Raw genomic sequence first — 14,863 nt, forward strand, 5'->3', positions numbered from 1 at the left:
AGGTTGTTTTTTTTTTTTCTTAGTTGCCTTGTTTTCCGAGTCATGTGAAAGAAAAGCAGATCTTCTTAGTTCAGCCACAAATTGCAGGAAACCAGGAGTGCCCCAATTTCTGAAGTGCTACACGTCTATCTTTTCAATGAGGAAATACCAGGCATCAAGGATTTAGATTTTAGAATATTTTAATATCCATTTCTTCAGTGGATGCATTTTCAAATAATTAGAATTAACAATTTAAAAAGAGCAGAGTGAAGGAACGATGGAAAAATGCAAACAGTTGGTTCTTGCTAATTTAACTTTAGGTTCTAGGCATGATGTGATTTTCTGAAACAATCAACCAAAAAATGCTTATCTCAAAAATCTAGAAATGCAAACGCAGACAGATCTTTGGAAACTACAAATTATTACAGTCCACGTAGCGGGAAGCACGCGGCCCTCTGGCTCTCAGTGTCAAGTGCAAATGTGCAGGTGTTGCATAATCTGTGTGACTCTTCAAGCTACTTAAGGGCTTCATAACTGATGCTCTACGTTTGTTTGCGCTGGATAAAATTGTGTGCTTGTTTATATATATATATATATGTATATACATATATATATGTATGTATGTATAATTCGATCTGACTTGGGGCCAAGAAGAAAACAGCAGTTGCAACTCAAAGCAACTATTTACACACATTCAGTTCTGAAGTATTGCTTCCTGACCTAAGTTCGTAAGAGGTATTGCCACTGTGAAGAACACATCCATCGTGCTGGTAGCGCTTGAACTGCTTCTTAGGGACCCGTCTTCAGTGACTATTTGTTCAACGCCAACAGAGCTGGGCGCGTGGCATTCCCGCTGCAGAGATTCTGTGGTCCTGCGTTGAGGTATGCTTCAGGGCAAGGAACTGGGAAGGACCCATGTCGCCTAGTGGCCCAGAGAGAACATCTGTACTGGTTATTTAGGAAGGCTCAGGGTGTTTTTTTTTAAAGACAATTTTAAAACTCTGGGAGAGCCATCCATCAAAGGCTCCGATTTGCACACTGCCGGACCAGATCGCCAGATGTTAAGACCCTCTCCCTGCCGTCTGCAGCTTCCCAGGGTCAGGAATCACAAACATCCTTGCAGCAGGGGAAGGAACAAGAGAATGTGCTGGGGAGGACGCATGTGCAGAGATGAACCTCTACGGGCGTGCTCTGAGCGGAACAGCAGAGACACAGCTGACGAGTCAGCAACTGCCCAGCCCCTTAGCTGCTGCCAGAGCTATGGAGCCTGGAGAAAGAAGGCAAAGGGAGAGGACCACACTCAGATACATGCCTTAACACTGATAGAAGCCCCTAACACCCACCTTCCCTATGGGCAAGGACAGCATCGGGTAGTTTTTGTTTTAAAACAAAAATAAAAATAAAAATTCTGCAGGATCTTGTAAGAATACATTCTTTAGAAGCAAGAGGTATTGTCACACCATCCTTTCTCCGGCATCGGAAGACCAACAAACTGACAGTAAAACCTGAAGGAAGATCTTGGTTACGGAGAGCGCTCCTGACTCGCTTGGACATCGAGACCCTGGCTGTGGCCATACTGCTGGGACCCATGCATGTCCCCAAGGAGAGCTGGCCGATCAGAATCAGTATTTCCTGATACCGGAAATGGCAGATTGCGTATGAATTTGGGGGGCGGGGTTGATAACGGGACCTGATATAGATGTGACAGTTACACAGAGATTTTAGCAGCGAAAAGAAAATGCACAGGGCATGCCGGTAAAGACCTTCGACAGAGAAGGAGCTAGTCCTCAAATCATCCTGTGAACTGTATGCCAGTGTCACCTGGAAAATGACCACGACAAGGCAACTCTAGCCTGAGTTCAACACCACGTCCGCTCCAGACTCAACACGGCAAAACGTCATCACGGGCAGGATTAGCAACAAAGGGCCCAGAAGTGATTTTCCTTAGGATTTCTACACTTGCCCTGGTTTAACACCTCATCTGCACGTGGACGATTCTGTCTCTACGCACAGTGTAAGAACTCCACCTAAAGGGGGCTCAGATTCACTCACTAGGTTCAATCCTGCCGCACAGAGGCCCAGCACAAGCCAAGAACGGGAAAGGATGAGAAACTTCTGGGCTGTGTGGGAGCCAAGCCCCTGCCGGCACTGCCTGCCCACCCTTGTGCTCTGCCCAGGCCTCCTGCCTCATACAGAGCAGGGCTCCGACTCGACCCCTGCGGCAGGAAGGCCCCATGGGCACCGATCTGCAGCTCGCAGGGCAGAAGCGGCTGCGTCAGTTAGGCTGAAAACCGTGGCTGGGAGCATCTCTGGCCCAGAGTGCTCTGGCCACGTCCGTCCAGGTCCTGCTCAGCCCCTGTGTGGGGACGTGGCCCAAAGCGGCCAAAGCACTAGTGGGCATCTTCTCACCCTGCTGCGTGTTTGCAGCCCCCCTTTCCCCCACCCAGCCTATCTCCCTTCACCACAATGACCTGGCAGCCCCTCCCCCAAACACGCACTTCCTGATAAATAAATAAATAAATAAATGCAACCCTCAGACGTTTATTTCGAGTTTCCCTCTCAGAGGACTCGGCTTCAGACAAACCCCTTCGCTCCCAGCTGGAAGACCCCTTGGTTTCCAGGGCAGAATGAAACACGGCTCTTAAATACCTGAGGCCTGGGTTCACGAGCGCATCCCTGGTTAGCATCTGGAATTTGGGCCTGCACGTGGAAGAAGCCCTAACACCACCTGGCTGGGAAGCGGCGCCCCCTCAGCCCCGAGGGCCCAGGAGCTCTGGAAGGCGCAGGTGGGGAGGGCGCGGGCCGTCCAGGCTGGCAGCTGCTCGCACCCCACGCCCCCCCACCGCCCCTCACAGTGAGTTACTGGCACTTGATCTCAGATTCATAAATGAAAGTGTGTGTGCGTGTACATGTTTACATAGAAAGATCAGGGCACTGGGAAACACTATTACGTACACAGAAAAAAATAAACCGCAAAAACATTGTATTAGCAAAAACAAAACAAAACAAAACAAAACAAAAACACAAACGACGACAAAACAAAAACCCAAAGTGTCTTGTGAGGAAAAGCAGTAAGAACGCTATCTTAACCACAGCTTCTGTTTAAAAAGTCCAGCAATACCCAATGCCATGATCTCCACCGGCGGTCTCTGTCCCCAGACTAGACGCCGCGGCCAGCCCCCGAAGGCACTTGTTCTCCACGCTGCTGGACGGTCACACCCAGGGGATAGGGCTCCGGGGAAGAAAAGGAACGAGACGGATGGAAACGACCCCTGAATAGCTGTGGTCCGCACAGACGTCAGGGCTGCCACGACCACGTGACACCACGTCCAGGGACAGAGGCTGTGGTGCTCGGGACGCACAACAGGCAAGTACAAACGTGACTGGGTTTCAAGGAGCAGAGCACCGCGGCAGCGACGGGCGCTGCGTCACACGCTCTCAGAAACGTTGAGCCTGGTGAGCTCGCTGGCTTCTTCAGCGTCCGCGTCTTCACAGTCGCTTTTCTCTATGGCTTTGCCAAATCGACACCTTTCTTCGGCTTTGACAGGCTCCTTCCAGGGCCTCTTAGAGGACAGGTGAGCATCCCTGGCCTGCACGTTGTTTTCGGAACCCGGAGGCGTCTTGTCCGCACTCTGGACAGAAGGCACCAGGTTGGCGATCTCGTCCGTGGGAGACCGCCCGATGCTGCCGTCCACCTGGACTCGGATGTCCGGGGAGATGGACAGCTGGTGCTGCGGCACGGCCCCGCTGTCCGTGCACTTTGGGTACAGGTAGGTCTTCATCTGGCCCTTGCCCTTGACGTTCACCGTCCCTCGGTAGTCGAAGTCATAGCCCATCTTGCTCAGGACGCGGTAGCTCTCCTCGCTCACCTGGATCCGGCACTCCACCCCCGTGCTGTCCATCCTGCTGGCGATGTTGACGGTGTCGCCCCAGATGTCATAGAGCAGCTTGGTGGTGCCGATGACCCCCGCCGTGAGCGGCCCGTGGTTGAAGCCCACCCTGAGCTTGAAGTTGAACCACAGCATGTTGCTGTTGAAGTCGTCCACCACGCGCATCATCTCCTTGGCGAACTCAAACAGGACCTGCAGGTGCTCCTGCGGGTGGCTGCCGTCCCGGCACTGCGCGCCGTTCAGCCCTGACGCAGCCATGTACGTGGCTCCGATGGTCTTGATCTTCTCGATGCTGCCGTAGCCCGGCCTGCTCAGGAGCTCGTCGAAGTCCCCGATGAGCTCGTTGAGGACGCGGTAGCACTCCTTGCCCCCCTCGTAGTTCTCCTCGTAGAACTCGCTGAAGTTGACGATGCTGGCAAAGATGACGCCCCCGCTGTCGTGGTTCTTGGAGTAGGTCTGGGAGACCTTCAGCTGCTCAGCCACGTGGTAGGGGATGATGTTTCTCAGCAGCCAGTCAGCTTGGTCCCTCATGCTCTGGATCTTGGTGCGGTGGAGGTCCGCCTCCACATCCCCGTGGTAGTGCAGGCGGTAGCTGACCTCGAATTCTCGATTCAGGAACCAGACCAACAAGAGCAGGAGAAAGAAGACAAGAACCCCCTCCTGGCCAATCAGGCTGGCTGCTCTGCCGTCACGCGGCAAGGAACTGTTGCACGGATTCCCCTTGGAACTGGAGAGTAAAGAGAAGAGAACCGATGTACCTTCTTAAATGCACCTTTTAAGGGAGAGGTTGCTGCTCAGGACTTGTGGGTTCTGAAACAGCCCAGCTAACTAGCACTCGGCACCAAATTCTGGGGCATCGACAGCACGCAGCCGCCAAGCGCCCCGCTCCCGTTTAGCTGGCTGGCTGGAGCGGTGCAGAAATACAGGCTGACCTTTGTCACTGGCTTCTGAGTCAGCACTTGGTGACTGTGGTTCTTCAGGAGCCTTCAGCTCCTGGACTTTTAACATCTTTTCTTTACCCCCAACTTTCTATTTTGAAAATTCTCAACCTTACAGGAAAGTTAAGAGGCTACTTAAAACATTCATACACTCCTCTCCTGGATTCAACAATTGCTGATGTTTCCCTGCTTTTCTCTTTCCCTCTCAACACACACTCATGCACACACGCCTCTCCCGCTGAACATTCTGAATGTAAACTGCAGACATCGTGACACTTGGATCCTGAATACTTCAGTCCCTATCTTCTAAGAATAAGGACATCTCCCAACGTAACCACACTGCCATCATCGTACCCAAGAAATTTAACATTCTCTGACGCACTCCCTTTTCAGATTTCTCATCCAATGTTAGTTCTGAAAGATGTGTACTTTTACAAAGGATTTTGGTAAGTTCTCCACCGTCTACCCGTATAAAAGTCCACCAACGTACCATTAGCCCTTTCTGGGTTAGTTCTATTTTGCCAAAGTCATTTAAGACAATGTTAACATTTTAAAAAATGGTATGTATACTTTCAAGAGTAGCACATCGTGAGAAACTCAGACAGCATAAATAGTGGTAAAAAACAAATGTCTTTCCTTCAGAGAAGTATTGATTTTCTTGTGGTTGCAAGAAATTCTAATACGTGGATGTACTGTAACAACCAGACCCCAACCCTGGGCCCTTGGGGCTGCGTCCACCGCTTACTACTGGCGAACAGCGCAGGGACGCTCCTGCGCACAGGAGGGAGGCTGTCTGTGGGACAAACTACTGGAGCCGGAACCACGGAGTCACTTCAACTACTGCACATTTACAATTCCAGCAGAAATTTTCCAATTGCCTTTCTCATTTCTGTTCCCTCTGATGACAGCGTGCTCTCGAGGCGGGGGGCTCTCGGGGGGTGGGGGCCTGTTCTGCAGTTGGACGGTGCTGACCAGCGACAGGTGTGACTGAAGATTAGTGCCAGGAGCACGGTCTCTTTGCAAGTTCCTTTTTTAGATACAGCTTTTCCATTTAAAAGTACTACATACTCATGAGAACAAATGTAGGGGAAAATGCAGAAAGAAAAGATTTGGCCATCATGGACCACGCAGAGGCAATCACTGTTAATGAGCATGGCATTTCCTTGTCTGTCTTCTGTTTGTTTACAGAGCTGTGAGTGCTCTGTTCATGTCAATTCTGGGCTCTCATGTGCTTCTACAGCACACAGAGTGGGCTTCTAGATCTTATGTAGCAATGGGCTGAGTCACTATAAATATGATTCTATATAAAATGGATAGGTCCTCAGTTTAGATAGCTCCATGGCACAGAAAACTCAATCGTGTAATCAGAATGTTTAAGAAGTTTTACTGTTACCTGTGACTTAAGGAGATTATAAAAAATAACGAAATTGACCAATCTGGCCATAATGGTCCTCCATGAAACACAGTCACAGAAGCCCTGACCTTGGAATAAGAATCCCCAGACTCTGTCCCAGCCGACTACTGCGGAGTTCTGGAACCCTGGGCAAGATTTCTAGCTCTCAATCTCCTCACATGTAAACTGAAGATGGGCTGGAGTATTGCTAAGTCCCTCCTGGCCTCAGGTTCTATGCAAAAGGAGTTAACAGAGCAGGCCTGAGGCTGCTAGCCACAGAAAGGCCTACCGGCAGCACTGCCCTAGGCTGGCATCAGGATCTCGGATTTGGGGAGGTTCCTGCCCCCCTTGATAAAAGGGGCTCACCGCGTCTACACTGCTTGCGCAAACAAGGTGGTTTATGCTGAGGACCTGCCTTCCTTCCGAGAGTCCGGAGTTTTGATTGATGCCAGGCAGAGATGCCTATCTGACTAGCCTCTAATAGAAACCCTGGGTACAGAGTCTCTGATGGGCTTCCCTGGTGGACAACATTTTACCTGTTGTGTCACAGCTCATTGCTGGAGGAATTAAGAACGTCCCAGACTATGCGGTAGGGACAGCACTCTTGAAAGCTGGCACTTAGTATCCTCTGGACTCTATCTCATGTACCTTTTCTCTCTGCTGATTTTGCTTTGTGTCCTTTCATTGTAATAAATCACAGTACAACTATGTGCTGAGTCCTAAATCCTCCCAGCAAATTGCTGGTCCTGGGGGTGGTTTTGGGGATCCCTGCCGTAAGTTCCCTGTGAGCCGGCAACCCAAAATGGCCTCTGTGGTAAGACACACCACACTTACTTATTCTTCCGATGGTCATTTAATCAAATGGCAACACAGATTATGAATCTCAAGTACTGAACAATTAACTGAAATGACCGAAACGGATTTGTGTTCAGCCTTGCAAGCCCTCTAACGGGCTTGAGAATAGGGAGAGAATCTGCCCCAGGAGGCAGAAGGCCTTCTCTTGTGTGGGCCCATCTCGGTGGGTGAGGAGGGAACCTTTCTTTCTGTTTCTCCAAAGTGGTGACATTAAGGAACAGTCCCCTTTATAAGTACATGTCACCGAGGCTCACCACCATCTTCACAGTCCAGTCGGGCTTTGTAGCCCTGGGGCAGACATGGGTGATGTGTCCAGGTCTCCTCAAGCAGGCTATTGCTCTCGATGCTTTTCTCACTGTGCTGTGGCCAAAGCCAGCAGTGTGGCCTGACTCCGGAGAGGGGCACAGGCCAGTCCCTCTGCACAGAGGAGGGGAAGACTGGAACGTAGCCCAGCATGAGGGAGAAGGGCACCAGACTGTGACATGTGCTTTCTCCTTTGTTTGAAAGGAGAGCCCCAATCCACAGATCTACATTTAGTGCCCAAGGGGCTGATGTGCAGCAGAAGAGATGTGTGACGGGTAGGTGAAAGAATTACTTCCCATCCATAACCAGTATTTCTCATTCCGCCACAGAAGGAGCCAAGATGGTGGTCTTATTCCTACATTCGAACAGCAAAGGTCAGTTCCAAAAAGAGGAATTCTACGTGACTCAATGCAAGAGTCAATCTATGACTTAACGGTGGGACATTAAGTCATAATTGGAAGTTGAGAAAAATGCAGTATATCCATGATCACAGAGAAAAGGGGTTAAAACGTCAAGAAAAACGGAAAGAAAAAAAAAGATCACTCATGGTCCTAACCAGCTTAACATGGGATCTGTTAACATTCTGGTGTATTCGGTGCCATTTAAAATCTATGCCTAGAGATGGGAGGTTGGGGGAGTGACTGAGCGGTGGCACGGGGGTACTTCTGGGCACTGGGAATGTTTCATTTCTTGGTCCGAGAGGCAGTTTAGTGGGTGTGCTCACTTATGAAAAGTCAATGAGCTGTATTCTTATGATCTGGGTACTTTTCAGTGCACATGTTATATATTCATCAATAAAAAGTTTACTTAAAAAAAGGTGCTAAGTGTTTTGTTTCCAACTAAATACTATAGTCGTGATGGTAACAGAAACACATGTGCACTGGGCCTTTGTTCCATACTTTAAATCTCCTTCCCAGTGTCCATAGGTCCACAGAGATTGAATATTTTAATTGTAAAAACAAAAAAAATCATTCATCACTCATTACCAGATCATAACTATTGCATATCTTACATTTTTTTCATATGTATAATGAAATACTGACAGGATGTTTCCAATTCCACATAAGTGTTTTTCTTATTGGTGCATCTTAACAGTGGCAATATTTGAGAACATGTATCATAACTCATTTCTTTTTATTGGCAACTGAAGTTCTGGATTGTCTCCTCAGCGGATAAACAAAAATAGAATTATTACGTCAAAGGCTATAAACACTTTTGTAGACGGATCGCCAAATTACTTTCCAGAACTATGTACCATTCTGAGGAGTGATGAGGCATGGCAGAAAGAGGGGGGCCCACTAGTGTGGGACGCCAGGGTTCACACACTTCCAATGACTAGCTGTGTGACCACAGACAGGCTCCTTAACTTCTCTCAGCTTCAGCGTCCTCATCTGGAAAATGGGGACAAAGCCGCCTGATGTGTCAGGCTACTGTGAGAATTAAATAAGCCATGTATTTTAAGTGCCTGGTAGCTTAACAAAATAAACAGTGGCAGGGTAGGAACGCGCCACACCTCCACCCGCACTGGGTATGCACACTGTAACTTTGTGAACGTCCAATTTAAAAGACCAAAAGGAGGTGTGTAGTTATTTAAACGTCCGATGACTTCAGGAGTAACCTATTTGGCCTCTACCTACATTTCCCCCCCGTGAATTTTTTTGTTTTTTTTTTTTTGTCCTTTATTTATGCAGGCCCTAACCAGCTCTTTAGGTGACGGCCCACAGCTATCTGTGTGCCCACACCCCATTGGTGTGTCAGTCAGCCTTTTATTTTTGTGCGTGTGCGGCTTTATTTATTATTTGTAAGACTGGAAAGTTATCTGTTTTAGAGGTCTGCAAACTAATGTTATTTTTTCTAGACTTTTATATAGTCTTATATAATTTAATGCTTATTTCTAACTCTTCAGTTTATTTAGATCTTACTTTGATGTCTATAGTAAAACAAGGGTCTAACATTTATTATTTCAAATTTCTAGTTAGCAATTTCAAAATATTTTAGGGAATTAAAATAAGTACTGTCCTAGACTTCACAGATTTCCCTCCTAACATGCTGAAATCTTATGTAAAACTGAGCCAAATCTAGTATGTTCTTAACAATCATTTCGTTTTTTCCAGTAAGATACTGTAACTATGATCTGTTATTTCAACAAGTACATACTTTCCACTTATTCTTTTAAGAATTACATATGGTTCTTTTTCTTCAAGATACAACTGCTTTTTAGGAAGTTACTCTCGTTTGTTCAGATACAAGCATGATGTTAACAGCTTACCTGAAATTCTGTCCCACATCCAGGTGTGAAATTACTACGGAACTGAAATTAAAATGCAGAAAAATATTATTATAAAAAGCAAAGAAGGCATTACATAAAGTGATCTGAGAAGAGTTTAAATAAACAATTTTCCTTTTTCAAATATGGAGACCAAGTTAGATAACTAAGTATAGTTAATTCTTTATTATAATTTGATGCTGGGTTTTAACTAAAAATCACAACAGGCACGGGGCACCTGGCTGGCTCAGTCGGTTAAGCGTCTGATTTCTGTGCTGACAGCTCAGAGCCTGGAGCCTGCTTCAGATTCTGTGTCTACCTCTCTCTCTGCACCTCCCCCGCTCATGTGCTCGCGCGCAGCGCGCACGCTCTCTCTCTCTCTCTCAAAAATAAATACATATTTAAAAATTTAAAAAAAAATCACAACAGGCAAAGTCAGTGACATAGCTAATAGGCCTTCATGTAAGGTGTGGAACAGATGCACCGTCACCAAAGAGTGACATCTAACAAGGAGTCTCCAAGGCGTTCATGTGACTGTTAGGACTCATCTACGGGTTCCCAAAGGCTAGACACCAGTCACGATGAACAGCAATGCCTGTTCACAAAGGACCGATTTAGAAAGGAGCTCAGGAGGGGCGCCTGGGTTGCTCAGTCAGTTAAGCATCTGACTTCGGATCTTGGCTCAGGTCATGATCTCACAGTTCATGAGTTCAAGCCCTGGATCAGGCTCTGTGCTGATGATGTGAAGCCTGCTTGGGATGGTGTCTCTCATTCTCTCTGCCCCTCCCCCTGATTGTGCTCTGTCTCTCTCAAAATAAATAAACTAAAAAAAAAAAAAAAAAAAAAATCTGTTAGAGAGGAATTCAGGAGACGCTGGCTACCTGAGAAGCTGGTGGTCCCAAAGCAATCAAGTCCCAGTTTGGGGCACAGGGCACAGAAACCACAGACTATAAAGAACTCCCTCTCGGTGTTGGAGCAGGACCCATGACCTGCAGGATCCTCTCCACAACCCTCATAGCCTCTTCTAGGGTCCTGTTGCACCCAGCTTCCCCCCAGGCCAGCAAATCAGCCTAGTGCCCCCACATTTCCTGGTCCTCTAGATCCACCTGCTCTGCTCACCATGAAGGGGGACCTTACACAGCCTCTGCCAGCAGCTCCCTGGGCAGCAGAGGCCAGCGGACAGCTCAGAGCGACTTTCACCATCACAGGAGGTGTTAGATGATGTCACAGAGAAGGAGAGAAAGAGCGACAGCAGAGACACTGCTCTGAGTTGAATGTCCTCTCCTCTCCTTGCCCAGACATGGCGGTGACCCTGGTTTTCCATGTGTGCACAGCCCTTCTTTCACATCTGCAACCCCCCCAAGGCTGGAGCGGTTCTTGGAAGTCCCCTCCCCTACACAGGGGGCTTGTTCATCACTCCGGCAGCTTCCTACCCTGTGACCCTGCAAGGCTCAGTGGGGCCGACAGGGTCGATGGGCTCAAAGGATTTTGCAAGTAGGGAGGACTACCGGGTGCAGGGGAGACTCAGGATGCCAGCCGCACCCCAACATCTGCTCTTTGAATTCCGGACAAAGGTGATGGAAGTAGTCCCTGATCACTCTGGTCCCAGTGGAAAAGCCCGGCACCAGTGACTGAAGGACATTGTGAACGGCTGATGGGGGATCTGTGGTGGTTCTCTTAAAAGGTTAAAAGGCATGACGAATCCCGTGCTCTTGGGAGAGAGTTTTATAATGACCCTGATTCCAGACGGCCATATCTTCAGAAAGGAAAATGTACACTGTGCTCTGCTTAAAGTAATTTAGCTATTTATTAAGGTTTCCTTTCAGATGCTGAAGGACAGCTTTACTTAAAATTCCCTTTTGATCTTAATTTGCAGAGAACTTGAGCGTCTTTCATGTCGTCATTATTCTGTGAAATAAACTGAGGAGAAGGGTGCTTACTCTGTCCGTTACCAACCACTGGTCTGGTCAAGTCCACAGGTACACGATGGCGGTTTCATCTGCTATTGCAACAAACTAGATCACTGTCTACTTCTGAACTTATTACAGCAATGGTTCTCAGCAACAATAATGCCATTCCTAGGGGCATTTCTAAACTGTTGGGGCTCCCTCTGGTTGTCCCAGTAAATTTGAGGAACCAGGAATGTTAGATGTCCTGCAAAGCACAATGAAGGAACGCCCTGTATAACTTTGAGATATCCTACTGGCCTAAACCCACTGTAATTATAAAAGAGTGGTTCTTTAATATGTGCTAACAGTAAAATGTTTTTATACGCAGTTACCAAAAAAAGTCCAATATTTAGGAGAAGTTTTTTTTTTTTTTTTTTTTTTTTTATTTATTTGTGGGACAGAGAGAGACAGAGCATGAACGGGGGAGGGACAGAGAGAGAGGGAGACACAGAATTGGAAACAGGCTCCAGGCTCTGAGCCATCAGCCCAGAGCCTGACGCGGGGCTCGAACTCACGGACCGTGAGATCGTGACCTGGCTGAAGTCGGACGCTTAACCGACTGCGCCACCCAGGTGCCCCAGGAGAAGTTTAATGCTTAATGGCTTAAGGACATTATCCAGAAATTTCTAAGTTAATCACTGTGAGCATTCTGCTATCTAAGGTAACACTGTTTTTCCAACTACACAGCTAGCTGAAAAAGGCTAATAGCCACAAAACCAGTTGCAAATGCGCAGTGATCAACAGGAGACTTGTTTTTAACACACTAAGAATCAAACATTATTTGGTTAGTAGGACAAAATAAAGACAGGGATCTTACTGGATTTCATTAACATAGAATGTTTTAAAAACAGCACAAATCACTGCCATCCTCTATATTTCTATTTGTTAATTTTTCATAGCATAACGGCAAGAACTGGTCCCGTCCCTTGGGGTCTTCCACACGGTTCCTCTTTCTTTTCCCACACTGTCCAATCTATTTCTTGGAGCCTACCAGTGATAGGGTTTTGAAGGCCATTTGAATACGTGGGAATGAAAAGTATTCTTCAAATGTGGGAGGATTTCAAGACAAAAGATATATTTCCAGTGACTGGTCAATACTCTGTTTCATGTCATGATGTGTGTCACGACAGGGAGTCAATATTTATAAATAAGGCCCAGGTCGCTGGCAACAGCACCATACCCCCTCACTCCCTCTCCTTCAGCAGCCTGCGGTCTGTCTGGGTACATTACCCCTACTCAAACAAAGTTGGAACCGGCTTCCTCTTTGCATTCTTGGTCTACCTATTCCTTGATTCTTTCACTTTCTTGATGGGCTCGTATGCAACAGCCTCTGGTCCCACTTCTCCAGTGTAAGGAAGTTCAAGCACAAGCTTAATGCTTTCTGTTCTCTGGGGCAGGGGTAGTCACCCAAGCATGTCTATATGCAAATACGTACTACATTGCCAAAAATTATCTTTTCTTTCTTTTGCATATTAGTCTTGGAGTATGTCGTGTATGGTGAGAGCTGTCGTGCTGTGATAGTACCTGTTAGAGCAGAGGGAGAGGGCATCGCCTCAGACGTGAAAGACACAGGTGAGGTCGGGAAAGGGGTCCCAGCCGGCGAGGGTGCCGGACTCAGACCGTGGTGGTGGACGTACCTGTCCGGGCAAAGGGAGATGTAGAGCAGGAGCAGCGGCCCAGCCCCGACGACGGTGGCTAAGGAGGACCTCATCCAGGAGCTGAGCTGGCAGAAGTTACAGTAGTGCACGACAGCGGTCAGGATGGCGGAGCCCGCAAACACGGTGAACTGTAACAAGGGGCCAGCGTGGTCAGTGACCCGCCCCGCCTTGGCCTCACTCCCGTTCTGCCATCAAAGGATTCACTCACTTATCTTTCTTTCAAAATAAAAATCGCTTAATGTCTGGCAGTTTCAGGGACGGACGGCACTCTGTCGCGTTAATCGCCCAGAGCTTTAGGCTGCAAGTCTGCACTAGCACCAAAGTTCTCCAGATGTGTGGGAACGGCAGGAGTCACGCCAGAGGAAAGGGAAGGCAGGCCACCAGTCTGAAAACCACCGCCATTTAAGTGGTTACCTTTAAGAAGCCTTCCTTCAGGCATCCCGCTAGGTGCCAGCAGAAATGTAATTTGGGGTATCAAATGCAGTCAGCCCACCCAGCTCAGGTCACATTGGCTTTCACCAAAAACATGACCTTCCAGGGGCGCCTGGGTGGCTCAGTCGGTTGGGCGGCCGACTTCGGCTCAGGTCATGATCTCGCGGTCCGTGAGTTCGAGCCCCGCATCGGGCTCTGTGCGGACAGCTCAGAGCCTGGAGCCTGTTTCAGATTCTGTGTCTCCCTCTCTCTGCCCCTCCCCCGTTCATGCTCTGTCTCTCTGTCTCAAAAATAAATAAACGTTAAAAAAAAAATTTAAAAAAAAAACCAAAAACATGACCTTCCACAAGGGCATTAATTCACTCCTTCTGGGGTCTAACCAGGAAGCTCCTCCCTGATCAACAGCAGCCGATCCGGGGGCCAGTCACACAGCTGTGCTGGTCCTACAGACGAGCACTCTCTTGTACTTGTCTGGAAACGTGGGGCTGATGCTGCTTGGTGAAACATGTAAGCAAACAGCTCATCTGGAGCTCGGCAAAGAGCAGGTGAGGTTGGAGAGGGCACATGTCAACCGGGCAGGGCAGCCGCGTACCCAGCCCTGTTGACTGTGCTCAGTGACAGGCCGCGTGCTCACCTCCCTGACTGCTTCAGGCAAGTCTTTTCAGAAGACAAGCACAAGGTGGTGACAAAGAGTTTGTCCCTCTTTAGAGGCCTATATTTAAACTGCTGTCCCAAGTCATCAGACTTATTTAAAAAAAAAAACCAAAAAACAAAAAAACACGAAATTGTGCGAAAGAGCCCAGAAACAGGCACCAGGCCTTTACTTACGTGTATGTCGGTGTCAAATTCAGAGGTGATATGTGAATAGACAGCGAGAGCAGGGAGTGACACCAGGATGGCCCCAATGAAATGGCGCGGGAGCCAGCCGGCTATCCGCTCCAGCAGGCGCTTGGTACAAGCCATCACATCCTCCAGGAAAAACACCATCCTGGGACAAGGAGAAAAGGGGTGTCTGCGGGCAGGATCAGCCTGCCGGGGAAGATGAAGGCAGGAGACCCACAGGCTGCTGCCGTGGGTGTGGGGGCCGCAGAGCCCTGGCCCCTCACCTCTGGAAGATACCAAGGGAACTCGACTTGCTCAGCTCATCAGACCTTATTCGAAGGTCATTTGTTGCCTCCTGATAACACGTGTTTGTAGAAA

General features: G+C 48.3%; 1 protein-coding gene across 1 annotated transcript in view; it reads right to left on the bottom strand.

Annotated features, from left to right (window-relative positions):
* Positions 1 to 161: 161 nt before the first annotated feature.
* The window catches only part of ADCY9 (adenylate cyclase 9), a 131,204-nt gene continuing 116,502 nt past the window's right edge, over positions 162 to 14,863 (bottom strand). Inside the window, exons 8-11 of the mRNA XM_019468420.2 lie at positions 14,492 to 14,651; positions 13,211 to 13,359; positions 9,628 to 9,669; positions 162 to 4,596 (exon numbers count right to left, since the gene is read on the bottom strand). Coding sequence (XP_019323965.2) covers positions 3,408 to 4,596; positions 9,628 to 9,669; positions 13,211 to 13,359; positions 14,492 to 14,651 — 1,540 coding nt within the window. The 3' untranslated portion in view covers positions 162 to 3,407. The remainder of the gene's footprint in view (positions 4,597 to 9,627; positions 9,670 to 13,210; positions 13,360 to 14,491; positions 14,652 to 14,863) is intronic.

This window comes from Panthera pardus, unplaced genomic scaffold, assembly GCF_024362965.1.
Source record: "Panthera pardus isolate Hobbes unplaced genomic scaffold, ASM2436296v1 HiC_scaffold_4, whole genome shotgun sequence".
Taxonomy (NCBI): domain Eukaryota; kingdom Metazoa; phylum Chordata; class Mammalia; order Carnivora; family Felidae; genus Panthera; species Panthera pardus.